The following is a 25,161-nucleotide window of genomic DNA, read 5'->3' on the forward strand; positions in this document are numbered from 1 at the left end:
CCCCCCCCCCCCCCCCCCCCCCCCCCCCCCCCCCCCCGCCGCTTCAAACGCTAATCTCAAGTCCAGGTTCCAGCTGTGATTCTGACCAACTTGCTGTAAATCGGAGGTTCCCATGACCCCCTCCTCAGGTTGGATTAATTCTCTAGAGTGGCTCACAGAACTCAGAAAAGCATTTACATGCTTTCCCCCATTTATTATAAAAGATATTACAAAGGATACAGATGAGCAGCCAGGTGAAGAGGTACTTAGGGTGAGCTTCCAAGCCCTGGTAACCGCTGAGCTCTCTTCTGTCCCTATAGTGTTGCCTTTTCCAGAATAAATGGAATCATCTAGTAGGTAGCTTTTGAGTTTGGCTTCTTTCACTTAGCATAATGCATTTAAAATTCATCCACTGTTTTGCGTCTATCATTAGTTCATTCTTTTTTTACTGATGCGTAGTCTTTCATTATGTGGACACTCCACAGTTTATCCACTCACCGCTGAAGGGCAGTCAGGCTGTTTCCAGTTTTTGCTGTTATGAACCAAGCCTGCAAATCAAGCTGTTATGAACATTCACATTACAAATGTTGGTGTGAACATGAGTTTTCGTTTCTCTTGGGTAAATACTGAGGAATAGGATTACTGTAGAAGTGCATGTTTAATTTTGTGAGGAAGGGCTACACTGTTTTGCAAAGCAGATGTACTATTTTGCATTTCCACCAGCAAAGAATGAGAGTTCCAGTTGGTCCAGGTCCATTCCAGTAGGTATGTAGTAATATCTCCTTTTGGTTTCATTCTCATTTGCTTGATGACTAGTGATGTTGAGCATCTTTTCACGTGCTTATTTGCCATCTGAGAATACCTTCTTGGGTACAGTCTTCATTTAAATATTTGACCATTTTTTATTGAGTTGTGTGTTTTGTTATTATTGAAGTATGGAAGTTCTTTATAAATTCAAGAATCAAGTCCTTTTTCAGTTTTGCATTTTATAGATGCTTCAATTTCCAATCTGTGGCTTGTCTTTTCACTGTTTTGACAATGTCTTTTGAAGAGCAGAAGTTTTAAATTTTGACAAAGTCCAACTTATCAGTTAAAATTTTTTTTTGTTTTATGGATCCTGCTTTTAGTGTTGTATCTAAGAAGCCTTTGCCTAACTCAAGGTCACGAAGACTTTCTCCTAGCAGTTTTCTAGTTTTGTTTCAGTTTACATTTAGGTCGATGACCCATCTTTACCTAATGTTTATTATGGATCAGACACTGGGCCCAGAGCTGTGGAACCACAGAAGAATGAGAAAGAGTCCTTTGCTCAAGGAGTTGGGGGGCGGGAGACAAACCAGTCAACAGAATGTTAGGCTGGTGTAAGAGGTGCTGTGGGCGCTCATCGTGGTGGGGAAGCAGGACTGTTCCCTGGAAAGGGGCAGGAAAGAGTATCACAGGACAGTAGAAGTGAGGTTGAAAGTGGGAATGGGGGTGGGAGGCCCTTTGTTCTGGGCGTGGAGTGGCTTTGGGGAGGCCTGGAAGCTAACTGGTAGAGCAGCTGCCCCTCATTTGCTGCACTGGCATCTGAGTGCAAGGCGCTGGGCACAAGTGGGCAGAGCATGCAGTGTGCCTTACCCCAGAGCAGAGACGGTAGGGGCGGCTTTAGGCCATGGTTTATGCCGTGTTCTTTGAGGAACTGGGGACCGTCTTTCGTCACTGAAAGTCAGAGGCATCTGTATCACAAAGAGCCCATCCTTAGGGGGCAGCGAGGTGCTGTTCCATAGTTGTCTCCAGCTCCCACCCTAGGGACAGGTCACAGAGCCGTTGCTGTAGTGCTGTTCCCTGTGGATTTACTCCTGAGGACCATGCAAGGGACATGTAATGACAAGGTAATCCCAGGAGGGGCCTGCAATATTATCCCTCATATCTGCAGCTATTGTATATATTTAAAACAATAATGCTAGACCCATTTTATGCTGGGGAGAGGTAGGGCATATTCCAGGCATTGAATAAATTAACCCTGCAAAGCACAGCAACTGCTTTCATGGGCCAGCTGGCACCACAGGAAAATAGCTGAAGCCTGTGAATTAGAAAGGAGTATTTCAGGAATGTGAAAAAAGATATCAGCTGTATTCAGTGATTTACTTAATCCGGTAACAATAAGGAAATCCAGAGCAATGGCAGACTCAGCCTGTGCGAGGGGACAGACTTTGCTCGTTACTCAGAGGGGGTGTCCACCATGACTCTGGGGCAACCAGGGTGACAGTGCAGGCAGGAGTTAGGTCCCTGCACCGTCTGCATCTGTAGAAGCTCCAGGAAAGTTCTCTCTTCCCCTCTTTTCTTTCTGGTGGTCCCAGGAGTGAACGCAGACTGCTAACGGGCTCAGCTCCTATGCAGCCTCTCCCTTCTCCCTCCCCTGCTCCCCTCTCTCCACCCCCTGGGCCCTTTCTGGGATGGCTTCTGTTGTCGTGCCTTGTGCACCCAAGGCCTCACCGCTCACTCTCCTGCAGACACCTCTCCACAGCTCCTGGGGCCACAGATGGGAGCCTGGCCCTTGCACACTGCTACCTTCTCCACCCCACTGGGCCCCGAAACCGCCAGGGTTTCTTTGTAGCTGGGAACTGCCAGAGAGCCAAGTATTCAGTACATCCCCAGAGACATGGTGGATATGTGGGGAGACCTCAGAATTTCTTGAATTTGCTCAGAATTTCAGTGTTGTTTTGATGGCCCTATTCCTGGCTGCCTCCCTGGTCCCTTAGGGGATGAGAGTTCTCCCAGGAGGCTCTTTAGTTCCTCAGACAGATGGACTGCCAGGGGCCCTCCCCAGCTGGCCTCCTGACATGTCTGGGCCGCACACTCAATGTGGTTGGGATCCAGTTGAGACCCTGCTATTCTGAACTCTTCAAGCTCTCATGACTTAGGGCTGCCTTTTCAGAATAACGTCATCATTATAGAAAATTCTCTTCTACCTGATGGCTGTCCTTCGTTAGTCTGTCAGAAACCACAGGACTCTGATGGTACCATATCAGAGGAGAAGACCGCCATCTTTGAGCAAGAAGCAAGAGAGAAACCGGAGTCCAGTCTTGTTTTTTTCCCTATATATATTCTTTATTTTGCCAAGCTCAAAATTTACTTTGCTTTTTAAATTGGTTGTTCCCTGACTCCCCACCCCGACATCCATACACGCTGACAGAAACTAGTCGAGACAACTTGGGCATTTGTCAGGTGAACCCCTCCCTTGGCATCCTGAAGGCGCCTGTCTCTGACGTGAGATGCAGATAAGTGATGAGGAACCAGTAGAGAGGAGTACATATCTTTCAGAGGGAAGAGAAAGTCAGAAATCGGGATAAAGTATTAAAGGGGAAAGGAGCCATTGAGGAAGTCCCGTCACGTAACTCATGGACGTTGCTGGCTGGAGAGCTCGTTACTGTGATAAAGGACTGTGATGGCGTGGAAGCGTTAACACCACCGCTCTCTGAATCAGAAGTGGGGGTGTGGGGGGATTCTTCCACCACCATTCTTGAGTTGTTAAAGCCACTTTCTCAGCAAGGGGCCTTGAGATGACCCTCTGTGGTTTCTCTTGAGTCGCATTTGCAGTATAGATAGTGTGGCACATGGAGGCTGCCTCTCCCGAGGGTGCAGAGCTGGTGCTGGCTTCTTCCTTGCTTGTGTTTTCCTTGGGCAGAAGGCCAGCGTAGTGAAGTACGTTGAGCAAAGGGGGGCAGTGGATGTGGTGAAGGGATCTACCTCTCCCCCCGTGGTCAGTGGCTCTCGTCATGGAGGGTCTCTTTTTGCACCCATGCTCAGCAGTGCTGGGGAAGAGAATTTGTGCCCTCCCTCCTGGGTCTCCGTAATGCAAGTGCACTGCAGGGTGTCGGTGGAGGGCACAGGGGTTCTGCTGGGTGGGTGGGGCAGTGTGCCCTGCAGTTCTTGCATTGTTTCTAGAGGAAATAGAACAGAATGAGTCAGAACTGGTCTGCCTGTTGGCTTGGAATCAGAGCCACTGACATCATAGAGTTTTGCCCTTGGTGCCACCTGACTTAGGGGCCTCAGTTAGGAACAAAGAAACAGAAAAGGTTAGATAAAAGACAAAGTACTTAGACTTGATACTTTAAATTATTGGGTCCCTAAGTCTGTGGTTACCATCAGCTACCACTTATAACAAAGCGTCTAACATAAATCCATTTATTATTGTTTCAGTTAAGACATCTGAAATGTTAAACCATAAAAATGTAAAGTATTATTTACTATTACTGTGAAACTAGGATGTATACCAAAAATTTAAAAGGACATCCTTCAGGAATAAATTCAGGAAATGAGGTGAAGCAGTAGATGATTTTAGAGATTTGGTGTTGAATAATTCTAGGAACTGTTTCTCAAGTTATAAGTTAATGAGATTAATTTTTATTGTACTCATGTTTATACATAACATGTGTATTATTTTCAAGGTAATAAGGCTGGAAGGCTCTATGATATCAATGGGGTTCTCATCCTGAAAGCAATTTTGGGGTTGGATTTTTTTCCCGATTGGAGACATTTATAAGTCCTACAGGAAAAGGATTGTCATTGTTTTATAGTTCTGTGTTATATTTGCCCATTAGTTCAGCATCTACTTAGTGAACGATGCCCGTTTGCAGGGCCCTGTGCTGGGGCCTGTGTGCTTGCCTGATGAGGGAGGGGCAGGCAGATACCTGCAGGCATTTCTTCAGTGGAAGGCAGAATCTAAATATTTACTAGCTAAAATTTCTTGAGCACCTGCTATGTGCCAGGCCCAGTGTAAATACTGGGTACATCATGGTGAACAGACTTTCGAAAGCTCATCTGGGGTTGTCACTCTGTGCTCAAATCCCTTCATTTTAACTTATTTTTAAGCTAACATTTATGAACACCGACTGCATGCCCAGCACGGAGCTTCCATGGTGGTGAGGGAGGCAGATAGTCAATGATGGATAATCAATGACAGATAGTCTTAGTTTGGTAATAAAGGTTCTGAAGAAATGAACGGGGCTGTGGGGTGGGCTGGGAGAGCTGCTCTACACAGTGGAAGGAGAAGACCTCTCGGAAGAAGTGCTCTTGAGCAGAGACCAGCTGAGGGGAAAGGAGCCCACTGTGTGAAGAGCGGGGGGCAAATTCCAGGCAGAGGGAGCAGCGAGTGCAAAGCCCTTGGTTGGGAACCGGCGTGTTCAGGGAGCTAGAAGCAGCTCCAGTGACAAAGCACAGTGAGCGGGGGAGCTCCTGCCGTGAGGTGGGTGGGGCTAGACTCAAAGAGACTGTCCCAGCCTGCAGTATCCAGGTGGGAGATGGGAGTGGCTCGGATGGGAGCAGGCTGCAGATCAGGACAGAGAAGTACCGGAGGAGGGAAGAGAGCCACAGAATTTTCTGGAGCCTAAGAGGTGGGAGCATCAGAAAGGGGATAGAGCACTCACAGAGGGAGGGCCCGGAGGAAGGTCTTGGAGTGAATGCCCCAAGATGAGAACCATGAGCTCGCTGGCCACGTGGGGAAGAATCAGGTTTGACTACACAGCAGCGTAAGTGGCGAGTGTGGCTTGGCTGAGCTCAGCTGGGCAGTCCTTTATTTTGGAGCAAGGAGGAGCAGTGGGCCCAGGCTGGGGTGCACGGCCTGAAATGGTGCTGCCTGGTCCTCATCAGGGAAGTTAGCAAACTCCTTGGTCTCAGTTGACATTGACTGTAAAGTGTGGGTGACAACAGCCACCTCGTGGGCAGTCGGGAGCACTAGAGAAAGTAACCTCTGGAAATCGCTGGATGTCCTGCTGGCACGTAGTTGGTGTTCACAAATGTTAGCTTAACAATAAGTTAAAATGAAGGGGTTTGAGCACAGAGTGACAATCCCAGATGAGCCTTCGGGAGTCGTCAGGAATTGGGGAGAGCTTCCGCCCAGGTCTGCGTGGGCCCTTTTGGGAGGGCTCTCCAGGAAACGGCCGGAGTCTGATCCCCCAGTCTGGGCCCTGTGGGTTTGAGACATGGGGGCCCCAGGGAGGAGTCCTTGGTGCTTCTGCGGTTTCGAGTCTGGGAGAGCGCAAGAAAGGTGGTGCTGATAATAGAAATGGGGAAGTCGGGGGAGGCGGTGCTCCTGCAGGGTCTGTGCGCTGTGCTAGGGCTGGCAGCGGTGGGCATATGCCGGGAGGCCGCCCCCTGCGAAAGGCTCAAAGGCCAGCTGCGAGCAGGGAAGTCAGCAGACAAGTCTCAGAGTCCTGTGGGCCCCTCGACTCGGGGAAGTGTCTAGGGGGAGACACTTGAGCTCACTTCAGAGGTGGCATTGAACTTAGCCAGGCCAAGAGGGCAGGGCGGCTGTCCCGAGCCTCCTCTGTTTGCTTCTCCACGTCTCCTCTCATCTCTCTCCACCGGCTCCTGGACACTGTCAGTGGGCTCCCTGCCTCCCCAGTGAGCAGCAGATTGGAGGGAGGGGGAGAATGAGTTTGAGGCATTTCTTGCCCCAGCTCCCTCCCAACTGACTCTCCATGGGTTGGTTGCATTTCACTACTGAAGGCCTCGGCTTCTGTCTCTCAGTCCAGCTCTCTCTGGGATCCAGCTGCTTCCTCCCCTGACTCCTGCAGGCTGAGGGGTGATAACGGTCCTGGCCTGAGGGTTCTGCACCTTCCCTTGTTGCTCCTCCAAACTCTGCCCACACCCTTGTAAAGGGTTCCTTTCTGAGCTGCCCTGTTGCCCAGCTGATGTCCCAGGCAGAGGCAGGGCGTGTGCAAGGGCCCAGACCTGGGGCTGAATAAATAATATGCCTCAAGATACTTCCGCCTCAGTAGATATGCAAGTCTCCAGCTCCCTCCTACACTACAGTTTTTGTTTTGTTTTTCTTATCACATTTTTAAAAATTGTGGTAAAATATACATACTATGAAGTTTGTCGTCTTAACTGTTTTTGAGTGTTCAGTTCAGTGACATTGAGTACATTCACTTTGTTGTGCAACCGTCACCACCATGCGTTCACAGAACTGTTTTCATCTTACAAACCTTAAACTCTCCCCATGAACAATAACTCCCATCCCTTCTCTCCCCGGCCCCTGGCACCCACCATTCTACTTTCTGTCTCTCTGAACTTGACTACTTTAGGTACGTCATGTAAGTGGAATCATACAGGATTTGTCTTTTTCTGACTAGTTTATTTCACTTAGTATAATGTCCTCAAGGTTGTAGCATGTATCAAATTTCCTTCCTTTTTAAGGCTTAATAATATTCCGCTGGATATATATACCACATCCATGCATTCCATGTGTTTTGTTTATCCATTCATCTATCAATGGATGCTTGGGTTACTTCTACCTTTTGGCTATTGTAAATAATGCTGCTATGAGCATGGGTATACAAGTATCTCTTTGAGACCCTGTTTTCAATTATTTGGGCATATATCTAGAAGAAGACTTGCTGGATCATATGATAATTCTAGTTTTGATTTTGGTTTTTTTGCTGAGGAAGATTTACCCTAAGCTAATATCTGTTGCTACTCTTCCTCTTTTTGTATGTGAGCTGCTGCCCACAGCATGGCCACTGACAGACAAGTGGGGTAGGTCTATGCCCAGGAAGTGAACCTGGGCTGCTGACGCAGAGCATGCTGAACTTAACCAGTAGGCCGCTAGGACTGGGCCTCTATTTTTGATTTTTTGAGAAATGGCCATGTCATTTTCCATAGCAGCTACACCATTTTACATTCCCTGTAACAGTACACAAGGGTCCCAGTTTCTCCACATCCTCACCAACATTTGTTATTTCCTGTCTTTTTTAAATAGTAACCATCCTAATGGGTATGATGTGGTATCTCATTGTGGTTTTGATTTGCATTTCCCTAATGATTAGTGATGTTGAACATCTTTTCATGTACTTACTGGCCATTTATATATGCTCTTTGGAGAAATGTCTGTTCAAGTCCTTTGTTTTTAAATCAGAGTTGCTTTTGTTGTTGAATTGTGGGAGTTCTTTCAATATTCTGGACATTAACCCTATCTTAGCGTGCTCGAGCTGCCACAACAAAATATCGCAGACTGAGTGGCTTAAACAAGAGAAACTTATTTCTCACTGTTCTGGAGGCTGGGGTCCCAGGTCGGGGTGCTGGGCTGATTTGCTTCCCTGTGAGGGCTCTGACCTGGCCTGCAGAGGGCTGCCTTCCTCCCGTGTCTCACGTGGGCTTTCTTTGGTGCGTGCACATGGGTGAGGTTTCCCTCTTTTCCTCTTCTAGTAAGACCACCAATCCTATTGAATTGGGACCCCACCCTTGTGACCTCATTTCATCTTCATTTACCTCCTAAAAGCCCTGTCTCCAAATGCAGTCGCACTGGGGACCGGGGCTTCAGCAGAGGAATTTGGGAGGGGACACAATTCGGTCCATAGAAAACTGCGTATCAGATAAATGATTTGCAAATATTTTCTCCCATTTCATGAGTTGCCTTTTCACTTTGTTCGTTGTGACTTTCGATGTGCAAAAGTTTTTAATTTTGATGTCCAAATTATCTATTTTTTCTTTTGTTGCCTGTGCTTTTGGTGTCATATCTAAGAATTCATTGCCAAATCCAATGCCAGGAAGCTTTTCCCTGTGTTTTCTTCTAAGAGTTTAACAGTTTTAGCTCTTAATTTAGGTCTTTGATCCATTTTGAGTTAAATTTTGTTGATGGTGTAAGGTAAGGATCCAACTTCAATCTTTTGAATGTGGATGTCCAGTTTTCCCAGCACCATTTGTTGAAAAGACTGTCCTTCCCCATTGAATAGTCTTGGCACTGCACTGTAGTTTTTATTCTTAGTTACTCTTCAATAGATCTTTTAAAACTATTTCTGTAGAAAGAGCTCTTGAAGTATTTTATTTCTGTCTCCTCTTCTCCTGCCTTGGCTCATTCACTTTTAGTTCTTTGATGTGAGGCCACATTATAGGTAAGGAGATAACTGCTGATTAGTGGCCATCCAGCTCTTTGGGATGTTGGCTTCTTGCTTCAGCTTTGGTGACAGAAGGATGGCCCCAGGCAGTGATTCTGAGCCTGTGGTTGCAATATAGCTCCCAGGTTACAGCCTCTCTCTAGGGTCCGCGTTTCATATTTAGTTTCTTAACTCCTCTTCTGTTTCTTATTCCACATTACACTCTCTTATCGATCTCTGCCTTATGGCAGTGTTTCATAGTTTCTGCAAGTTCTTATTCCATTTTCAAAGTATGTTTTCAGGATTGAGATGGTGTGGTTAGTGATGTACGAATGTTCTTTTCCATTTAGATTTTCTTTGTCGCTTCTGCTGATGGGATAAATGAATTTTAGTTTGCTGTTTTTCTTCTCATGCTGTGTGGAGATCTGTTCTTTTCTTTATTTACTGGGAAGGAATCTAAGACTAATGGGATGATTTTTCATCTCAAGACCACAGGAAATAATAAGCTTTGAAGAGTTTCCTGTGGCCTCTAGCTGAAGTCTGGGATTCCCTCGGCTGCTCCCAAACCAGATTTTCAGCGTTAACATTTCAGCAGTAGATGGGAAACAGAGCAGGTGCCGGTCCAAGAACTAGTGTCTAACGACTCTCGTTCTTGCTCTGGAGCTGAGTTTCTCAACCTCAACTACTGACATTTTAGGCCAGATGCTCCTTTGTTGTAGGGGCTGCCCTTTGAATTGTAGAATGTCTAGCAGCAATCTCTGGCTCCACCCAGTAGCACCCCCAAAGTTGTGACAATCGAAAATGGCTCCACACATTGCCAAATATCTCCCAGGGGCAGAGTGATCCACCCACCCACACCCACCCCAGTTTATAGCCACTCCTGTTGAGGAGGTCAAGAGCAAACTCAGCCATGTTCTAAAGAGCTCTAGCTAGCTGTTTGCAACATGTTGTTCACTTACATTCTGTTTCCTGCCGAGTCCCCTGGTGATTGAGCTATGTGAACATTCTTATTTTGTTAGTTCTCAGACTTGAATGCTTTAGCTTCCCGCTTCCTGGGGCTTATTGTAACTTGTAGTTGAGACCTCAATGCCCTCTCCCACTCTCAGAGACTCATTATTTTGTGATAGTCCAGAATGGTTTCCTAGTCGCCTGTTTTCTTACCTTGAAAGGATAATAAATCTGAGGCCTGAGATAACCCCTCCGTCGCAGATTCTGAAGGCAGCGATTAAGTAGCAGAGGAACACGTTTTGAGGGAGCAGGAGACATAGGCATGGGTTCTGACTCCCTGATGCCCAACACCTGTCTTCCTCAAATGGTTCTTCCCTTCTTCCCTCCGTCCCTTCCTCCCTTCTTCCTCTTCTACTTTGTGCCATGCAATTTATGAGTTACCGTGTAAACACATGTCTTACACTATCCTGGAGATGGAAAAAGCTTGGTAAGAAAATGTTTGAAAGATTTGAAGAAAACACCCTTGAGAAGACCCTCTCCCTACGCCCCTGGCGGTGGGTTCCTGGATTTAACTGTAATTCCTTGATCAGTTTGATCCTTTGAGATGGTTTAGGAGGATTTTCAGAAATCAGGAAATTAATGAGAAAGCTTTTTTTTTTTCATTCCTTGTACTTGGCCGGAGCCCATCTATTAGTCTTCTGTTACTAATCTACGCCCATGAGGAAAGTATTATTTACTAGCATTCACACCTGTGTTTAACTTTGAGCAGCTAGGATGTATTAAGGCTGGGATCGATTCTAATGACGGTAGGGTGCCTGCTGTCTGTGTTTATTTTCCTCTCTGCAGTCATGTACCGTATAACGACGTTTCCATCAGTGACATGCTGTGTATACGATGGTGGTCCCATGGATTAGTACCACACAGCCCAGGTGTGTGGTAGGCTATACTATCTAGGTTTGTGTAAGTGCACTCTGTGATGTTCGCACAACGAGGAAATCACCTAGCGACACGTTTCTCAGAATGTATCCTGTTGTTAAGCAACCCTTGACTTTATTTTCTCTCTTCACGTTTCCAAATGAAAACAGGCCACTCCGTGTACAAGAAGAGCGCTTTCCTTAAATCTGGTGTGTCTGTGTAGTTCCTGCCACTGAACCTTGGTTTACTCGGTCCATCACTGTGTCTCATTGAGTTAATAAAACAGAGCAGCCCTCCACTGAACACAATTAACAGTGTTTGTTGGGAAAGCAGCTAATATTTGTTGAGTGCCTTCTGAGTGCCCAGCCCTCAACATGCATGTTCTTCTTCCATCTTCCCCGTTTTGTGAAATAGGCACTAGTAACTCCATTTTATTCGGTGAAGATGTTGAGAATCACAGTGTATTCAAAAAGCGTGCCTGAGCTCATACAGTAAACAGTGGAGCTGCGTTTGGACCAGGAGCATTGGATCTGAAAGCCTTCCTGCTTCCCCATGGGAGCAAAGCTTATTCAGAAAGGCCTTATCCGTCCCTGGTGTTTAAGAGCCAGTTAAAACTGTATTTGAATCCCAGCTCCATCATAAACTCTGTGATTTGGGCAAATTGCTTAACCTCCCTGAGCCAAAGTTTCCCCATTTGTAAAATGGCGGTGACACTTACCTCATCAGGTTACAGTAAGGGTTTAGAGACACCCACGAAGAGTACTCAGCAGTGCCTTGCCAGGCTCCGAGTGGAATAGTCGCTCTCATGTCACTGCAGTATTCACGTAATTAACTGGTTCCCTGTCAGACAGCCAGGCCAGGGGTGAGGGCTGAGAGGAGGGTTGTGGAGGAAGCAGATTGGGTGAAACTCTGCCAAAAGCCAGGAGTGGGCCTAGGGGGCACCTGCTCTCCTTCTGGCAGGAGGCCTTCCTGGAAGTGGGCAGAGAGCAGGGCCAAAGCCCACCAAGTACAGTGGGTGGACAGCTCTGAGGACAAACCTTTCGAGGTCTGTTCCAGAAGAGTGTAGGCTGGGTGGGAGCAGAGCGAGGGGAAAGAGGCAGCCTCTGGAAGATTTGGAGAACACTACGAAGACACTGGTCCAGGCTGGGGCGTGAGGGCCCATGTTCAATAATGTCCTAAACCATGGGGACTGGGGAGCAGGGCACAAAGCCAGTGTTCGCTGTGGCGGAGTGCTTGCCTCACGCGCTGGCTCTCATCCTCCCATCCGTCCTGGAAAGCTGCGTTGATCCCGCGGAGCCCATTTCTGTTCTGGGCATCCCATCCCGGGCACTTTCCCTACCTACAGGGTTCTCTTCCTGGTTCAGATGAGTGGGGCATCAATTATTTCATTTCCACATACACTGAATTCTGAAAGAAGGTAGAATTTGAAGGGAAGAATCTGGCTGGTGGATGGGTAGAAAATAAAAGGCTAACTCTGGGAAAAATAACGAGAAAAAAGAGTGAAGGGAGCCAAGAAAAGGTAGCATGGCAAACAAGAGGGCTCCAGATGAGAAAAGTTCTCTAGATATGTTCATTTGGGAATAATTTGATTGGGTTCAGAAGGTTCTAGGAGAATAAAGAAAAGTGATGGCACAAATGAAGTAACCCTGAGAATTTTGCCTCAGAGCAAGTAACTCATCAGTCTTTGGAAAATGGTTGAACACTTTTCGGGTGCACTGTCCAGAAGGTTGTCCGATTTGTTGCCAGAGATGGAGAGAGGAGTTAAGATCTTGAGTTTTGACTCAGGTGGCTTTTTTTTTTTTCTCCAAGGAGTTTGACTCCAGAAACATTAGGGAAAATATGGCAAGAAAAATTTCCACCCTCTTCCTGCTGGCTTTTCATCTTCATATTCTTATCTTTTTATTTTTTTTTTTGGAGTAAACAACAGGCATTTAATTTCAGGGGTAACCTGGGAAGATTCTGGAAAATGTAGATGCATTGCAGAATCACCGAATGTTTTCATAAAGTAAGCCCTGGAATAGTCGTTTCTAAGTACTTGTCGCCATCACATAAAGGGGTGCCTTGATTAGACAGATATTTTATTCAGGTTGTCTCCATGAGTCAGACTGATGTGTTACTGCTTGATTCTGTAGTAATTGGTAAAATTCATCAGTAATTCCCTCCAAGAATCACTCAGGCTATGTTGGTTCATTTTATGCTGGGAGTCCTAATAAAATTAGTTACTGTGTAGTTCTTAACCTAGGAATTCTATCATTGTTGCTGTGGAAACCAGCTTATTAAAAATTGTGGGTCAAGAGAGAAAAATAATTGGTGCTAAATGTCAGTAAAATACGTGAAGGGTAAGGTTTTTTTTTAATACAGAATAAAAAAAATAATCATGATACCTGGAAGCAAGCTGAGACTAGTAAGTTTCTGAACTAATCATATAACTGAAATCATGGATAACTTTTCTGAAAAACACTATAGAAAACAAATTTCAGAGTCTTTAAATATCTATTTTCACCTGTTGCCACACTCACGTAGCTGCCAGCGCAGTAGTGCTGCGAGTGAGCTCCTGGTAGGCTCTCAGACACACAGCTAACAACTTTCAGCAGGAGCAGAAACTGTTTGGCCTGGCTGAAGAGGCACTGTCGCTTGAAATGGTCTCTTCCAGCAGGGAAAAGGAGACCAGAACAGGAGAAGGTCACAGCCTCCTCTATGAGCAAGGCTGAGGAGGTGACCTGTTGTTTTTCTCCTAGGTGGCTAATGGGGTGGACCAGGATGTGGGTGAGGGGAGAGGAGGCCCAGGGCTGCTTAGCACTAGCTGCGACCCCTCAGGGGGGCAGTCAGTTTCAGACCCCTAGGTCCTTGAGTGTGGCCACTGGAATTAACTCTCACCTATTAGTGTTTTTTTAAAGTGCATTTTTGGTTTTTTATTTTTCAATTTTTCTATTTCATTTATTTATTAGTTAAATTAATTATTTCTTATTGTGACAACATTGATTTATAACATAAATTTCAGATGTACATCAGTTTATTTCGATTTCTTATATTATTAGTATATTAGTATATTATTAGTATATTATATCCTGTTTACCACCCAAAGACTAATTTCAATCCATCACTATACACATGTGCCTAATCACCCCTTTATGCCTTCCCCCCTCCCCCATTCCCCTCTGGTTTGTTTTTTGAAAGGATGGAGCATTACCTGTGAATTTGGTATACCATCTCACTCCCTTGGTCATTAGAGTCCATGGGGACAGGCAGCGTCAGGGTTGGAGCTGGGTGAGAACCTGTCCCATTGTGCTACTGATGGAAGAAGCAGGCTCAGGTTAAGATATGGTGCTGCACCTTGCTCAGGAATGATCAAAAAACTCAGGCTGCCTTTCATATCTTTGTATGCGGATTTTCCCCTTAGGTCTTTAACTGCATCCTGCTACTTTGCACAATTTTTCTCTCATAAAATATTTTAATTAGGGGGAGTAAGTCTACCCTATAATGTCAGGTCTGACCAATTAAAATGTGCCCTATTAATTTTTAAATGATATCCATTTTTGTCCAAAAGAAGAAAAAAATCTGTGCTTCTGTGACGTCTAATTTTCAAGTAATTCATTTCCATCTATTTAAAAATTAGGTAGATTGCGCCATTGTCAACCCTTAAGCTACAAGGCTTATGGACATAGTAGGTCTTGACTCAAGCTGACTATTTTGTGTGGGGATATACAGAAATAGTGTATGGGTGTATTATACTGTGTTAGGCGTCCCTGACCAAGAAGAAGCCATCATTCTGCTGAAAGATTCTGCCTTCTGTAGAACATCAGTAATATTGCACACATGTTTTTAATAGTTTGGTAAAAGCTGTTGCAAAGTTGTAAAATTAGCCTAGTGCACAGGTACCATCTTAGGGAGAGAATGCTCGATGTGCAGCCCAATCATAAGTGCCTGTTCTCTTCGAGAACGATGGTGAACATGGAATATGGGGGTGAAGCTCCAGGATGTCTCTCACCAGGTTCAGTTGTGGACACACGTTTTTCTTTTCTGCTCTTCTACAGAAAGACCCAGTAGCACAAAGATGAGGAGTGCAGCCAAGCCCTGGAGTCCAGTCATCAAAGCTGGGAGCCATGGGACGGAGCGTGCACGGCCCCTCCCCGCAGCCTCTTCCGGCATGAAGAGTTCTAAATCTTCAACTTCGTTGGCTTTTGAGTCCCGACTCAGCAAGGTACCGACTGAAACCCACAGGGCAGGGCTGCTCGCGCCCCAGTAGCCCTGGGTTGGGAGACTGAAGAGGGCGTTAAGCAAGGCGGGAAAGGAGGCTCTGAGCAGGGTCCCGGGAGAACCAGCATATCTTGACCTAAAGGAACAGAGCAAAGAGCGGGTAGCTGGGTGCCCTGGGGTCGAGAAAGGAAATCTGCAGAACATTTATCAGAGAGACTAAGATCCCCTACCCTGGATTACGTGGACTTTCCAGCCAGAGTTTTGCCCCCAGCACCCCACAGATGGGGGTCAAGATCACCAACGAGGGGCTGGCCCCGTGGCCGAGTGGTTAAGTTCGCGCGCTCCGCTGCAGGCGGCCCAGTGTTTCGTTGGTTCGAATCCTGGGCGCGGACATGGCACTGCTCATCAAACCACGCTGAGGCAGCATCCCACATGCCACAACTAGAAGGACCCACAACGAAGAATGTACAACTATGTACCTGGGGGCTTTGGGGGAAAAAAGGAAAAAAAAAGATCACCAACGATCTCCACAATCCCAATAATCCAGTTGTCAGTTCTCCATCCTCATCTTGCTTGGTGGTCGCAGCATTAACACAGTTGATTGTGCCCCATCTAGGAGTGCGTCTTCTCTCGGTTTTCCCTCCCTCCCGGGCAGCACCTGAGAGTCTCTGTTGTTGGCTCCTCCTCATCACCTGGGTCTCTAACGTCAGGTGGGACTGAGGCACAGTCCTTGGGCTTCATCTCTTGTCTAGCTACTATGTCACACCCAATGCCTCTTTTACTACCCTGAGATGAGATTCAGAGATAGCATAACCTACCTACACACATACGTTTGAGAAGTCAATATAATATCCTAACTATAAAAGGAAAGTAGTTCATAATCAAATAATCCCTATTTCCATCTGCATATGCCTGAGCATGACTGTGCTGAAGGACCTAAGGTGCTCCTCACAGCACCGTGGATGTGACAGCTGTGATGCAGACCGATTCAGGGTTGTCGTGTCCATGACTCAGATACCATGAAGGATAGTGAGGGAGTGACTTGATTGTTTTGAAATGGTGAACACTCTTGGTAAGCCTCTGAACCTAAGGGCAGTCTTGACTTGTGCTTAGAAAGTTCAGTGTATCTTAAAGTTGTGCAAGAAGTACATTGTTTTTATATGTAAAACAAAGGGATGCTCTAGCCTCAGATAATGATAAAAAGGTGCACCACCTTTGTGAATGTCTGTGCAATATGTGAAAATTGTGAGGGGTGTGGGACAGTTCTTTTTTTGTGTGTGAGGAAGATTGGCCCTGAGCTAACATCTGTGCCCATCCTCCTCTTTTTGCTTGAGGAATACTGTCACTGAGCTAACACCTGTGCCAATCTTCCTCGGTTTTATGTGGGACGCCCCCACAGTGTGGCCTGGTGAGTGGTATTAGGTCTGTGCCCAGGATCTAAACCTGCAAACCCCGGGCCGCTGAAGCAGAGCCCGCGAACTTAACCACTACGCCACCAGGCTGGCCCCTGCGGGACAGTGCTTTGTGCAACATTGTCGCATTCGTTGTAGGGCATCTGGATTCCCCATCCTCTCACCCATTAAATATAAGTAGCACCTCCAGTCATGGTGACAACTAAAAATGCCCCCACAAATTTCCAGCACACTCCCTGAGGGACAGCACTGTCCCTATTGAGAACAGTTGTTCTAGGTGATAGTGTCCATTCTCATGAATTTTAATACAAGATATGAATGACATACAAATTTCTGTCTCTAGCCAGGACCCCTCCAGTTGCCTTTGTGACATCACCTCTTGGATGTCTAAAAGGCACCTTGAGTATAATATCCAAAATGAATCTTGATCCCTTCCTCTCCATCTCTCCTGCCCCCTAAACCTGCTTCTAGTGACTCTCCCCATTTGAGTAGGTAGCATCTCTATCCTTTCAGTCGCTCAGGCCAGAGCCCGTGGACCCTCCTTTTCTCACATCCCACAGTGCATCAGCAAAATGCCATTGCTTCTACCTTAAAAATAGATGTCAACTCAACCACCTCCCACTGCCTCCTTTGGGACCACTTGGGTCATGCCATCACCTTCCTTATATGGGCTTCCCAAATGATTGCCCTTCTTTTGTCTTTGCACCCTATATTTCATTTTCAGCAGAAGCCAGGATGGTCCTTTTAACACATAAATCACATCATTTCTCTGCTTAAAACCCTCTAGGGGCTCTCTCCATTCACTCAGAGTGAAAAGTGAAGTCCTTGAAATGGCCAGTGATGCCCTGGAGATGGGCCCCATGCCCCCTTGGATGTCATCGCCTTCCCCTCTGCCCTGGCTCCCTGAGCTCTGGTCACACTGTGTTCTTTAGCTGAGTGGTGCTGTCACTCAGGCGAGCAGCGTGTCTCTCTGCAGCAGCGTGTTTGCTGCTCTCCTGCCTGAAACATTCCTCCCCCCATCCCCGCGTGTCTGCCCCTTCTCCTCCTTTAAGTCTGTCTCAAATGTCACCTTATCAGAGATCGTTCCTGATGGCTCTAGGTAAAGTGCCCGGTGACCTCCTTGCCCTGCCTTATTTTCCCTCTTGGCTCTTAGGACCATGGCACACACCTGCTTGGTTAGTGTCTGACTCCCCGCAGCTGGAATGTAGGCCCCGTGAGGGCAGGGGCTGTCTGCTTTCTCGGTTGTTGCACAGCTCTGTGCCTCACGCTTAGAAGAGCACTTGCCGCTTGGCTGGCACTCAGTATTTATTGAATGCCCAAGGACACCAGTTCTTCTGGGAGTGGTAGTGTGATGGAATGTTGGTACTGGAGAGCACAGTCTTGGAGTGGGTCAGACTAGGCTGGGTTGAGATCCAGGCTCTGCTGTGAAACCTCAGGCAAGCTATGTAACTGTCCTGAACTCTGAGATGAAGGCAATATCTTACCTGCCATGAGGAGTAAGTGTGGATAAAGTATCCTACACATAATTTTGTTTATTATCCTATTATCCTGGACTTGACCATTATTTCTGTGATTTTTATTTTTATAATCTTTGACCTATGGTACATTTGGGAGACATCTTTAATTTACATTTTAAATTAATACATACATTTCTCCAATCACAGATTATTAGCGCTTATAGAATATATTGAAATATTTTTAAAAGCAGTGTTAATAAAAAAAGGTCTAAAGCTTAGGAGTGTTTCCTAAGGACAATGAAATGTTGGCCGCTCTTGCTGATGATAGGTGTGTGTTCTGGAAACTTGTTCCACAGGGGAAAAGCAGATATTCGTGTTAGCGACTTTGCTGTCATTTCTCTTTCTTGGGATCTCCAGGCCTAATTCCATAGAAGAGAATGATGGGGTTTGAGGGAAGGGTAGCAGAAAGAGCTGTGCCATGCCCACACCTTTCTGGCTTTTGTCATGTGTCTCTGCTTTGACCATCTATCCTTTCCTCCTATGGTTGTGGGAGGAGGAGGAAGACTAAAAATCCAGAGAACAGAAGAGAAAGAGGAAATGGTGGTGGACAGAAAGGCAAGTAAATTTGTTGCCCTCAGTATTTTACTATGAAAATTGCAAGCATCCAGAGAAGTTGAATTATACAGTGAGCACCCGCATTCCGCCGCTAAGATGCTACAGTTAACATCTTACTATATTTGCTTTATAGTAAATGGATACATATGGGGTGGATAGATATGTTTTGACTGGTCAAAAATAGGAAAACTGAAGCATGTCCACCAACATAGAATGAAATACCCTACTTCAAATACTGGTCCAAGCTTGCAGGAGCAGTGATGGAACCCGGTGAGGGACCAGGAGCCCAGATGGGACAGGGGATGCTCCTGTAAGTCTTCCTTGTGCTCTTTGAGCCCAGCCCAGGAAAGGACAGTACCTGGAGCGCTCCAATGAAGACAGGCCGCTTCATTCTGGCCGTTTATAAGGCCCAGGTCTGTTAGTCAGGACTCTCTTGGTTGCCAATGACAAAGCATTGGCATGAGATCGCTTCAGCAGAAAAGAAATATGCCAAACAGATCGTAAGGTTCCCACGCACTAGGCAGGATGGAGGTGCAAGACTGGGGCCCAGAGAGGCCGGGACCAGGGAGTGGAACGCTCATCTCCGCTTGCCTCTGCCCCTCTGCTTCTCTGTCGCCTGCTGACGTCTAGCCTCCTTCATCTTGTGTTATGAAGCATGGCTGCCCGCATGCCCAAGCCTCCCGCATCCTGTAAAAGACCTGGCTGCTTCTTTGCTTACCTCTGATTTGTTTTGGGGTTTTTTTTTTCTCTGCTTTTTCTCCCCAAAGCCCCCCAGTACATAGTTGTATATTTTAGTTTTGGGTCCTTCTAGTTGTGCCGTGTGGCATGCCACCTCAGCATGGCCTGATGAGCAGTGCCAGGTTCGTGCCCAGGATCCGAAGCGGCGAAACCCTGGGCGGCCAAAGCAGAGGGTGTGAACTGAACTACTTGGCCGCAGGGCCAGCCCTGTCTGATTTGTTTAAAAAAAACAAAAGTACAAAAAATTGGGAAAAGTCTCTGCTTGGCTAGGTGTGAGTTGTGCATTGTCCCTGCCCAGTCTCCTGTAGCTGGGGGAGGGGGAGGTGTGGTCAGGGCCCTCTACCCCCAGAAAACAGAGTCTTATCGTTTAGTCGTGTTCCATATGAGTCTTGGAGACCCAGTCAGTCTTGGATTATCATTCTTAGCGAGTGCTCCACACCTGCGCTGCCCAGTGCCATAGCCACGAGCCACGCATGTGGCAATTGAGCCCTTGAAGTGTGGCTTGTCAAAACTGAGATGTGCTATTAGTGTAAAATACACACCAGACTTTGAAGAGTTAGTACCAAAAAATGTAAAATGCCTCATTAATGTGTTTTACATCAATTGATAGTATTTTGAATTTATTGGATTAAGAAAATATATTCTTAAAATTAACTTTACTTATTTTACATATTTAATGTGGCTACTAAACAATATAAAACTACATATGTGGCTCGTATTATATTTCCATTGACAGGGCTGCTCTAAACCATTGCTTCTCGAAGTGTGGTCCCCAGACCAGCAGCACCAGCATCTCCTGGGAACTTGTTAGAAATGGAGATTCTCAGGCCCCGCCCCAGACCTAGGGAATCAGACTTGGTGACGGTGGTGGGCAGATTGGGGGTTGGGGTGTGGGCAGCAGCTGGCACTTTAATGAACCCTCCAAAGATTCTGATGCAACTCAAGTTTGAGAACCACTGCTCCAACCATAACATGTTTTATCCCTTTAAAGACGAGGTTCTCTTGTGTGTATTGATTTTAGAGCTTTGGGTACCCCCCCCATCTTTGTGGAATTGAGGGGAATTTCTTAGTTACATTAATCTGTGAGCTATTTAAACTTGTTCCCTTTGTAAGCTTTCACGTGCAGGTGCTCAGCAGCTTAAATATCAGTGAAACCGTTAGTGAAAATACTTATTAAACGTATCAAAGCAACACTGAAGCGCATACCTTCATTGTGATCTGTAACAAACCAGAAATCTCAGGTAGTGCTGAAGTGGCATTTGATGCCTGGGAAACAAAGCCGAAAATGCAGCCGTGAACAGAGAAAGAACAAGAATTAGTAACTGAGACTAGTAGTTTTCCATATCTGATTTTGCATCCAAAAAATAGTGATAGAGGGAGAATAACTTCAGCTGCTTGCTTCAGAGAACAGGGGGGATCAGTTTTTAGCCTTTATGTCCTGCCTCCTGGGAAAGCTTCTAAGCAATAAATCTTTCTCAAATGGAATTCCATGTGGAAAGTGCTGGGAAATGAAGTGCTCCCTGTACAGGCTTTGCTGCCGCCCGAACTCCCCATGCTGCGTGGTAAGGAAATGGCATGCTTCTGGCCTGGAGCGTGTCTTACTCATGCTGTTGCCTGGAAAGGGCAGCATCAGATCTATTTATAGTACAGAGCGGGACCACGAAGGAGGAAGTCTTCCCGCTGCTTGCCAACTGTCATCCTCTGTTGTCTGTGGCTGTTATCTCACCAAGAACCAAGCTCTTTTGGAAAGTGGGAATGGGGGCACCCCGGGGGGTGGGTGGAGGCTGTGGTGGGGTTGCAGGAGGCAGTTTCACTTCTGGCCCAGGTAGGGGTCCTCTCATTTGTTGGATTCCCCATTCTGGTTTGCATACCGAGCCTTTGCTCTCTGAGCCTTTTGCTGTAGTTTGGTTATTCCACGGTTCTTTGCATCAGACTTACTGACTTTAGTAATGTCAGAGAATCAGAGAGAGGAAAGCAGCACGGAGTACATATCATTTGCATTACTGTGTTAGGAATTCCCTTAACTGCAACAATTTCTCTTTTCCTTTGAGGTGTTGTCTGGGGAATTTTCAAAGTCTAAAATCAGAACTGATTTTCCTCTGGGGACCCAGGGAGACACCTGGACATGCTTTTAGGAGGAGCAAATAATGGTTTTTTCTATTGAGAAAAAGTTGCTGACATTGTGAACTCTTCTCATGTAGTACTAAAACACGTGTTACACTGGTGACCTGGTGGGTAATTGAGAGGCTGAGACCTTGGGTGTAGGACCCTTTGTTACTCTGAGGCAGGAGTCCCTGTGAGAAGGGCAGTCAGGTGACTTCTGCATCAACGCATGTGTCATATTCAGTCCTGTTGTTAAACTAGGAGTCAATGCTGTTGGCCAGAAAATTTGGTTCTGTTCACATCTAGTAACTGGAAGTACACACAAATCATCCTTTCAATATTTGCTATTTGTTTTTAAAATTAATAATTTGTTTAAAGATCCTGACTAGGATTGCTTGGCTAATATTAAGACTTTCCCCGTCTTCCGTTTTTTAGAAAGTAGGCTATGAGGAGTTATTGTTTAAAAAGTAGATTTCAGTTTGGGACGATGGAAAAGTTTTGGAGATGGATGGTGGTGATGGTTGCACAATATTGTGAATGTATTTAATGCTACTGAACTCTTCACTTAAAATGGTAAATTGTTACCATTTTATGTTTTGTATATTTTACGACAATAAAAAAAATTTCTAAAATAACAATGAGGAAAAATGAAGAAAAAAATGTCGACTAGCATTTGCAGGGGTGGAACCAGAGTTTTGCCCAAATTATAACTCCTCCTATTTTCTTTTTTGTTGTTGTTGAGATATAGCTTATAAACAATGAAGTAAGTCAAAGTATGCAAAAATCTCAGTCTTAGCTGTACAGCTCATTGGATTTTTACGTGCGTTTCTATCTGTATAACCACCACCTGGTCAAGATGTAGAACAATCTGGCGGCCCAGAAGTTTCCTTCCCAGTCAGTAACTCCCCGACAGGTAACTACTATTTTGACTTCTATCACTATCATTTGTTTTTGCTGATTCTTAACTTCATATAAATGGAATCAGGCAGTATATATGGTTTCTTCCACTTAGCATAATATCTGTGAGATGCAACCATTTATTAATAAATCACAATTCTTTTTTTTTATTGCTGTGTAGTTTCCATTGTGTACTGCACCACTATTCAATTTACCCCTTTTCCTGCTGAAGAACATTTGGGTTGTGCTAGTTTTGGGCCTTTATAAATAAAGCTGCTATGAACGTTCTTTTGATGAACCTGTGTACTCACTTCCCTTGAGTATAGAACTAGGAATGAGATTGCTAAATCATAGAGTGCAGATATTTAGCTCTAGCAGATACTGCCAGTGTTCCAAAGTGTTTACCACCTTACCCCCTGCCAGCAGAGCGTGAGAGTCCTGCTTGCTCCACAACCTCACCGATACTTTGTATTGGTATTTTTTTCTCTTTCAGGCCATTCTGCGGTGTGTGTAATAATACTGTGAAATTTAAACAGTGTGAACGTGGAAAATATTTTTTTGCAATTGTGCAAATATTTAAACCTCTTACCTTCAGTAAATGACCCTGAAACCAGTGGAGCAGGTCGGAGCCGTGCGGTGGGCAGGGGCTGCCCGCTCCGTGTCTCTGTTGATTTGGGGGCTTTTTCATCCTGTTTTCTCCAGATGTCAGATATATTCTTTTTTTTTTTTTTTTATTTAAAGGTTTTATTTTTTTTCCTTTTTCTCCCCAAAGCCCCCCAGTACATAGTTGTATATTCTTCATTGTGGGTCCTTCTAGTTGTGGCATGTGGGACGCTGCCTCAGCGTGGTTTGATGAGCAGTGCCATGCCCGTGCCCAGGATTCGAACCAACGAAACAGTGGGCAAACTTAACCACTCGGCCACGGGGCCAGCCCCAGATATATTCTTGATGGCTCTGGGCACCTGCCTGTCTCCAGTCTTCTTCCAGTCTCTATTCCTCTTCAGCAATATATTTTAAAGAGATTGACAGTGGTCGAGAGAGTTTATTTGCAGTTTTTCTCATTAACCTTGAATGTAGTTTACCTGAGCCAGAAGTGTGAGCTCATTCAGGGGTCCCCCTCTTACACTTCAGTACCTTTCAGCAAATGTTTAGTCTCCTCTTTCATGACAGGGAGGAAAGCAGAAAAGGAGTGGGGGACTCGTGCTTTCTTTCTGTCATCCGTTAACAGCATTCTTCTGGCCTCCAGAAAACTCCCTTCCTTCCCTTTGACCACGTTGTCTGTATGAGATCAAACACAGAGCTCCGTGTAGAGCACATGGTGGATATTGAGGCTGTGTGTCTCTCTTCCCTCTACTTCCTCCAGACATATATTTTAAGCCATTTTTGTTGTCCTTGAAGTTTTTTGCATTGCCCTATCCTCCCTCTGTGCATCTATCGCGCAGTTCTTTTCTCATCAGCTCTTGTTCTTTAAAAAAAGTTTTTTTTTTTAACCAGGAAAGCATATTTTTTTCTCAACTCATTATTTGAAGTGTGACATGGTGGGTAATATTCACCCATAATCTTATAATATTCTTTGAAACGGTAATGGAAAATCATGCTCTGACCTGTGGACGACAGACGCGAGTTTGTCTAGCCTTGCATTTTTCCACTTCAGATGTTGTGCTCCTCGAAGTGCCGTTACTGCATCTTAACTTCTGGGCAGGTGGTACTGCTCAGGTGTTTTCTTGGTTTATAGCACTCCTTACTGAAAATGTACCTCTTCATCCTCTTTCTTTCCCTCTCTCTCTCTTAGCTCAAGAGGGCCAGTAGTGAGGACATGCTCAGCAAACCGGGAAGTACTGCCGCTTCTGGAGTCGTTCGCCTGAAAAAGACTTCAACAGCTGGAGCCATCTCTGAGCTCGCAGAGGGCCGCCTGAGGAGCAACCCAGGTAGGAGGGAGACAGGCGGGCCGTTCGTCTTGGCCATAGGAAAGCACTTCAGTGAGTCATGCATCCCTCCCTCATCAGACATGTACTGAGCACTTTGCGCCAGGCAGTGTTTTCGGCGACAGCGTCCCTGCCCTCGGGGAGTTTATATCTGGTGGGGAGATAGATGAGAAACAAAAAGGTGATGGGAAGTGCTGTGGCCCCTTCTGTCACTCTAGTTGTCCATCTGTCACCGTGTGTTCTGAAATCCTTTTGAGATCCAGGCAGGGCGGTGTGTATTCTGAGCTTGTCTTGCTGCAGTGTACATTGGATGAGCGGATGAAGTCTGTAGGTCTCTGGCAGAGGCGGGAGTACAGCCTTCTTCCTGGATCCTGTGGGACACTGGGGAGGGCCTCACATAAAGGCTGCGCTGAGTCACTTAGATGGCAGTGGCTGCTGGGACCTGTGAACTTTCTCACTGTTACTAGTTTTTTGAGAATCAGAAAAGGGTTTTTTAACCATTATATTTGAGTTCAGAGCATGAGAAGCATAAAACATCAAAGAATGTATTTAAGTTTCTTATGGAGCCACATAAATGAGAAAGCTAAGCTTTCCATGGTCTAACTCTTATAATGCAGCTCTCCGTGTATTGCTAAATTGTCTAAGATGGGAAAATAGCTGAATATGTCACTATTAATTTATAATAGAGGTTGAATGGTGGTATACTTAGATTTCTGTACTCTACAATAAAATATCACAGTCCATATTAGCTTTCCAAAGGTGTATTTTAATTTATTCAGCTTTCAAAAAGCTGAATCTATGAAGAGTGGCTTTTTTTGGATGTAGGGGTAATGGCCTTGTACTTCTACACAGAGGTTTTACTATTTTAAAGACTTGTTTCATACTAAATACACACATTTGGTTTAAAAAATAAAACAAATGAAAGTACAACTTATTTTTATCAAGCCAACCTAACAGTAATTCCAAAAGTTAACAAAGCTCCACTAAAAAAATGATAGAATGATCTCACTTTCAAATATTGGTGCAAAATGTGAGATCAAAATGTTAGAAAATAGAATTCAACAAGAAATTAAAAGAATACTACTGCACATCACAACCAAGTGGCTTTATGCCATCCAAGAAT

At 45.5% G+C, this 25,161-nt stretch overlaps 1 protein-coding gene across 5 annotated transcripts in view; it reads left to right on the forward strand.

The window, feature by feature from the left end:
- SPECC1 (sperm antigen with calponin homology and coiled-coil domains 1) overlaps positions 1-25,161 on the forward strand; it is a 284,761-nt gene that overhangs the window by 74,232 nt on the left and 185,368 nt on the right. For all 5 annotated transcript variants that reach the window (XR_006890587.1, XM_046675310.1, XM_046675315.1 and 2 more), the window contains exons 2-3: positions 14,729-14,895; positions 23,906-24,041. Coding sequence is in view for 4 of the 5 variants with exons in the window: in XM_046675310.1 (XP_046531266.1) it covers positions 14,729-14,895; positions 23,906-24,041 (303 nt within the window). In the remaining variant the exon portion in view is untranslated. The remainder of the gene's footprint in view (positions 1-14,728; positions 14,896-23,905; positions 24,042-25,161) is intronic.

Source organism: Equus quagga, chromosome 11 (genome assembly GCF_021613505.1).
Source record: "Equus quagga isolate Etosha38 chromosome 11, UCLA_HA_Equagga_1.0, whole genome shotgun sequence".
Taxonomy (NCBI): domain Eukaryota; kingdom Metazoa; phylum Chordata; class Mammalia; order Perissodactyla; family Equidae; genus Equus; species Equus quagga.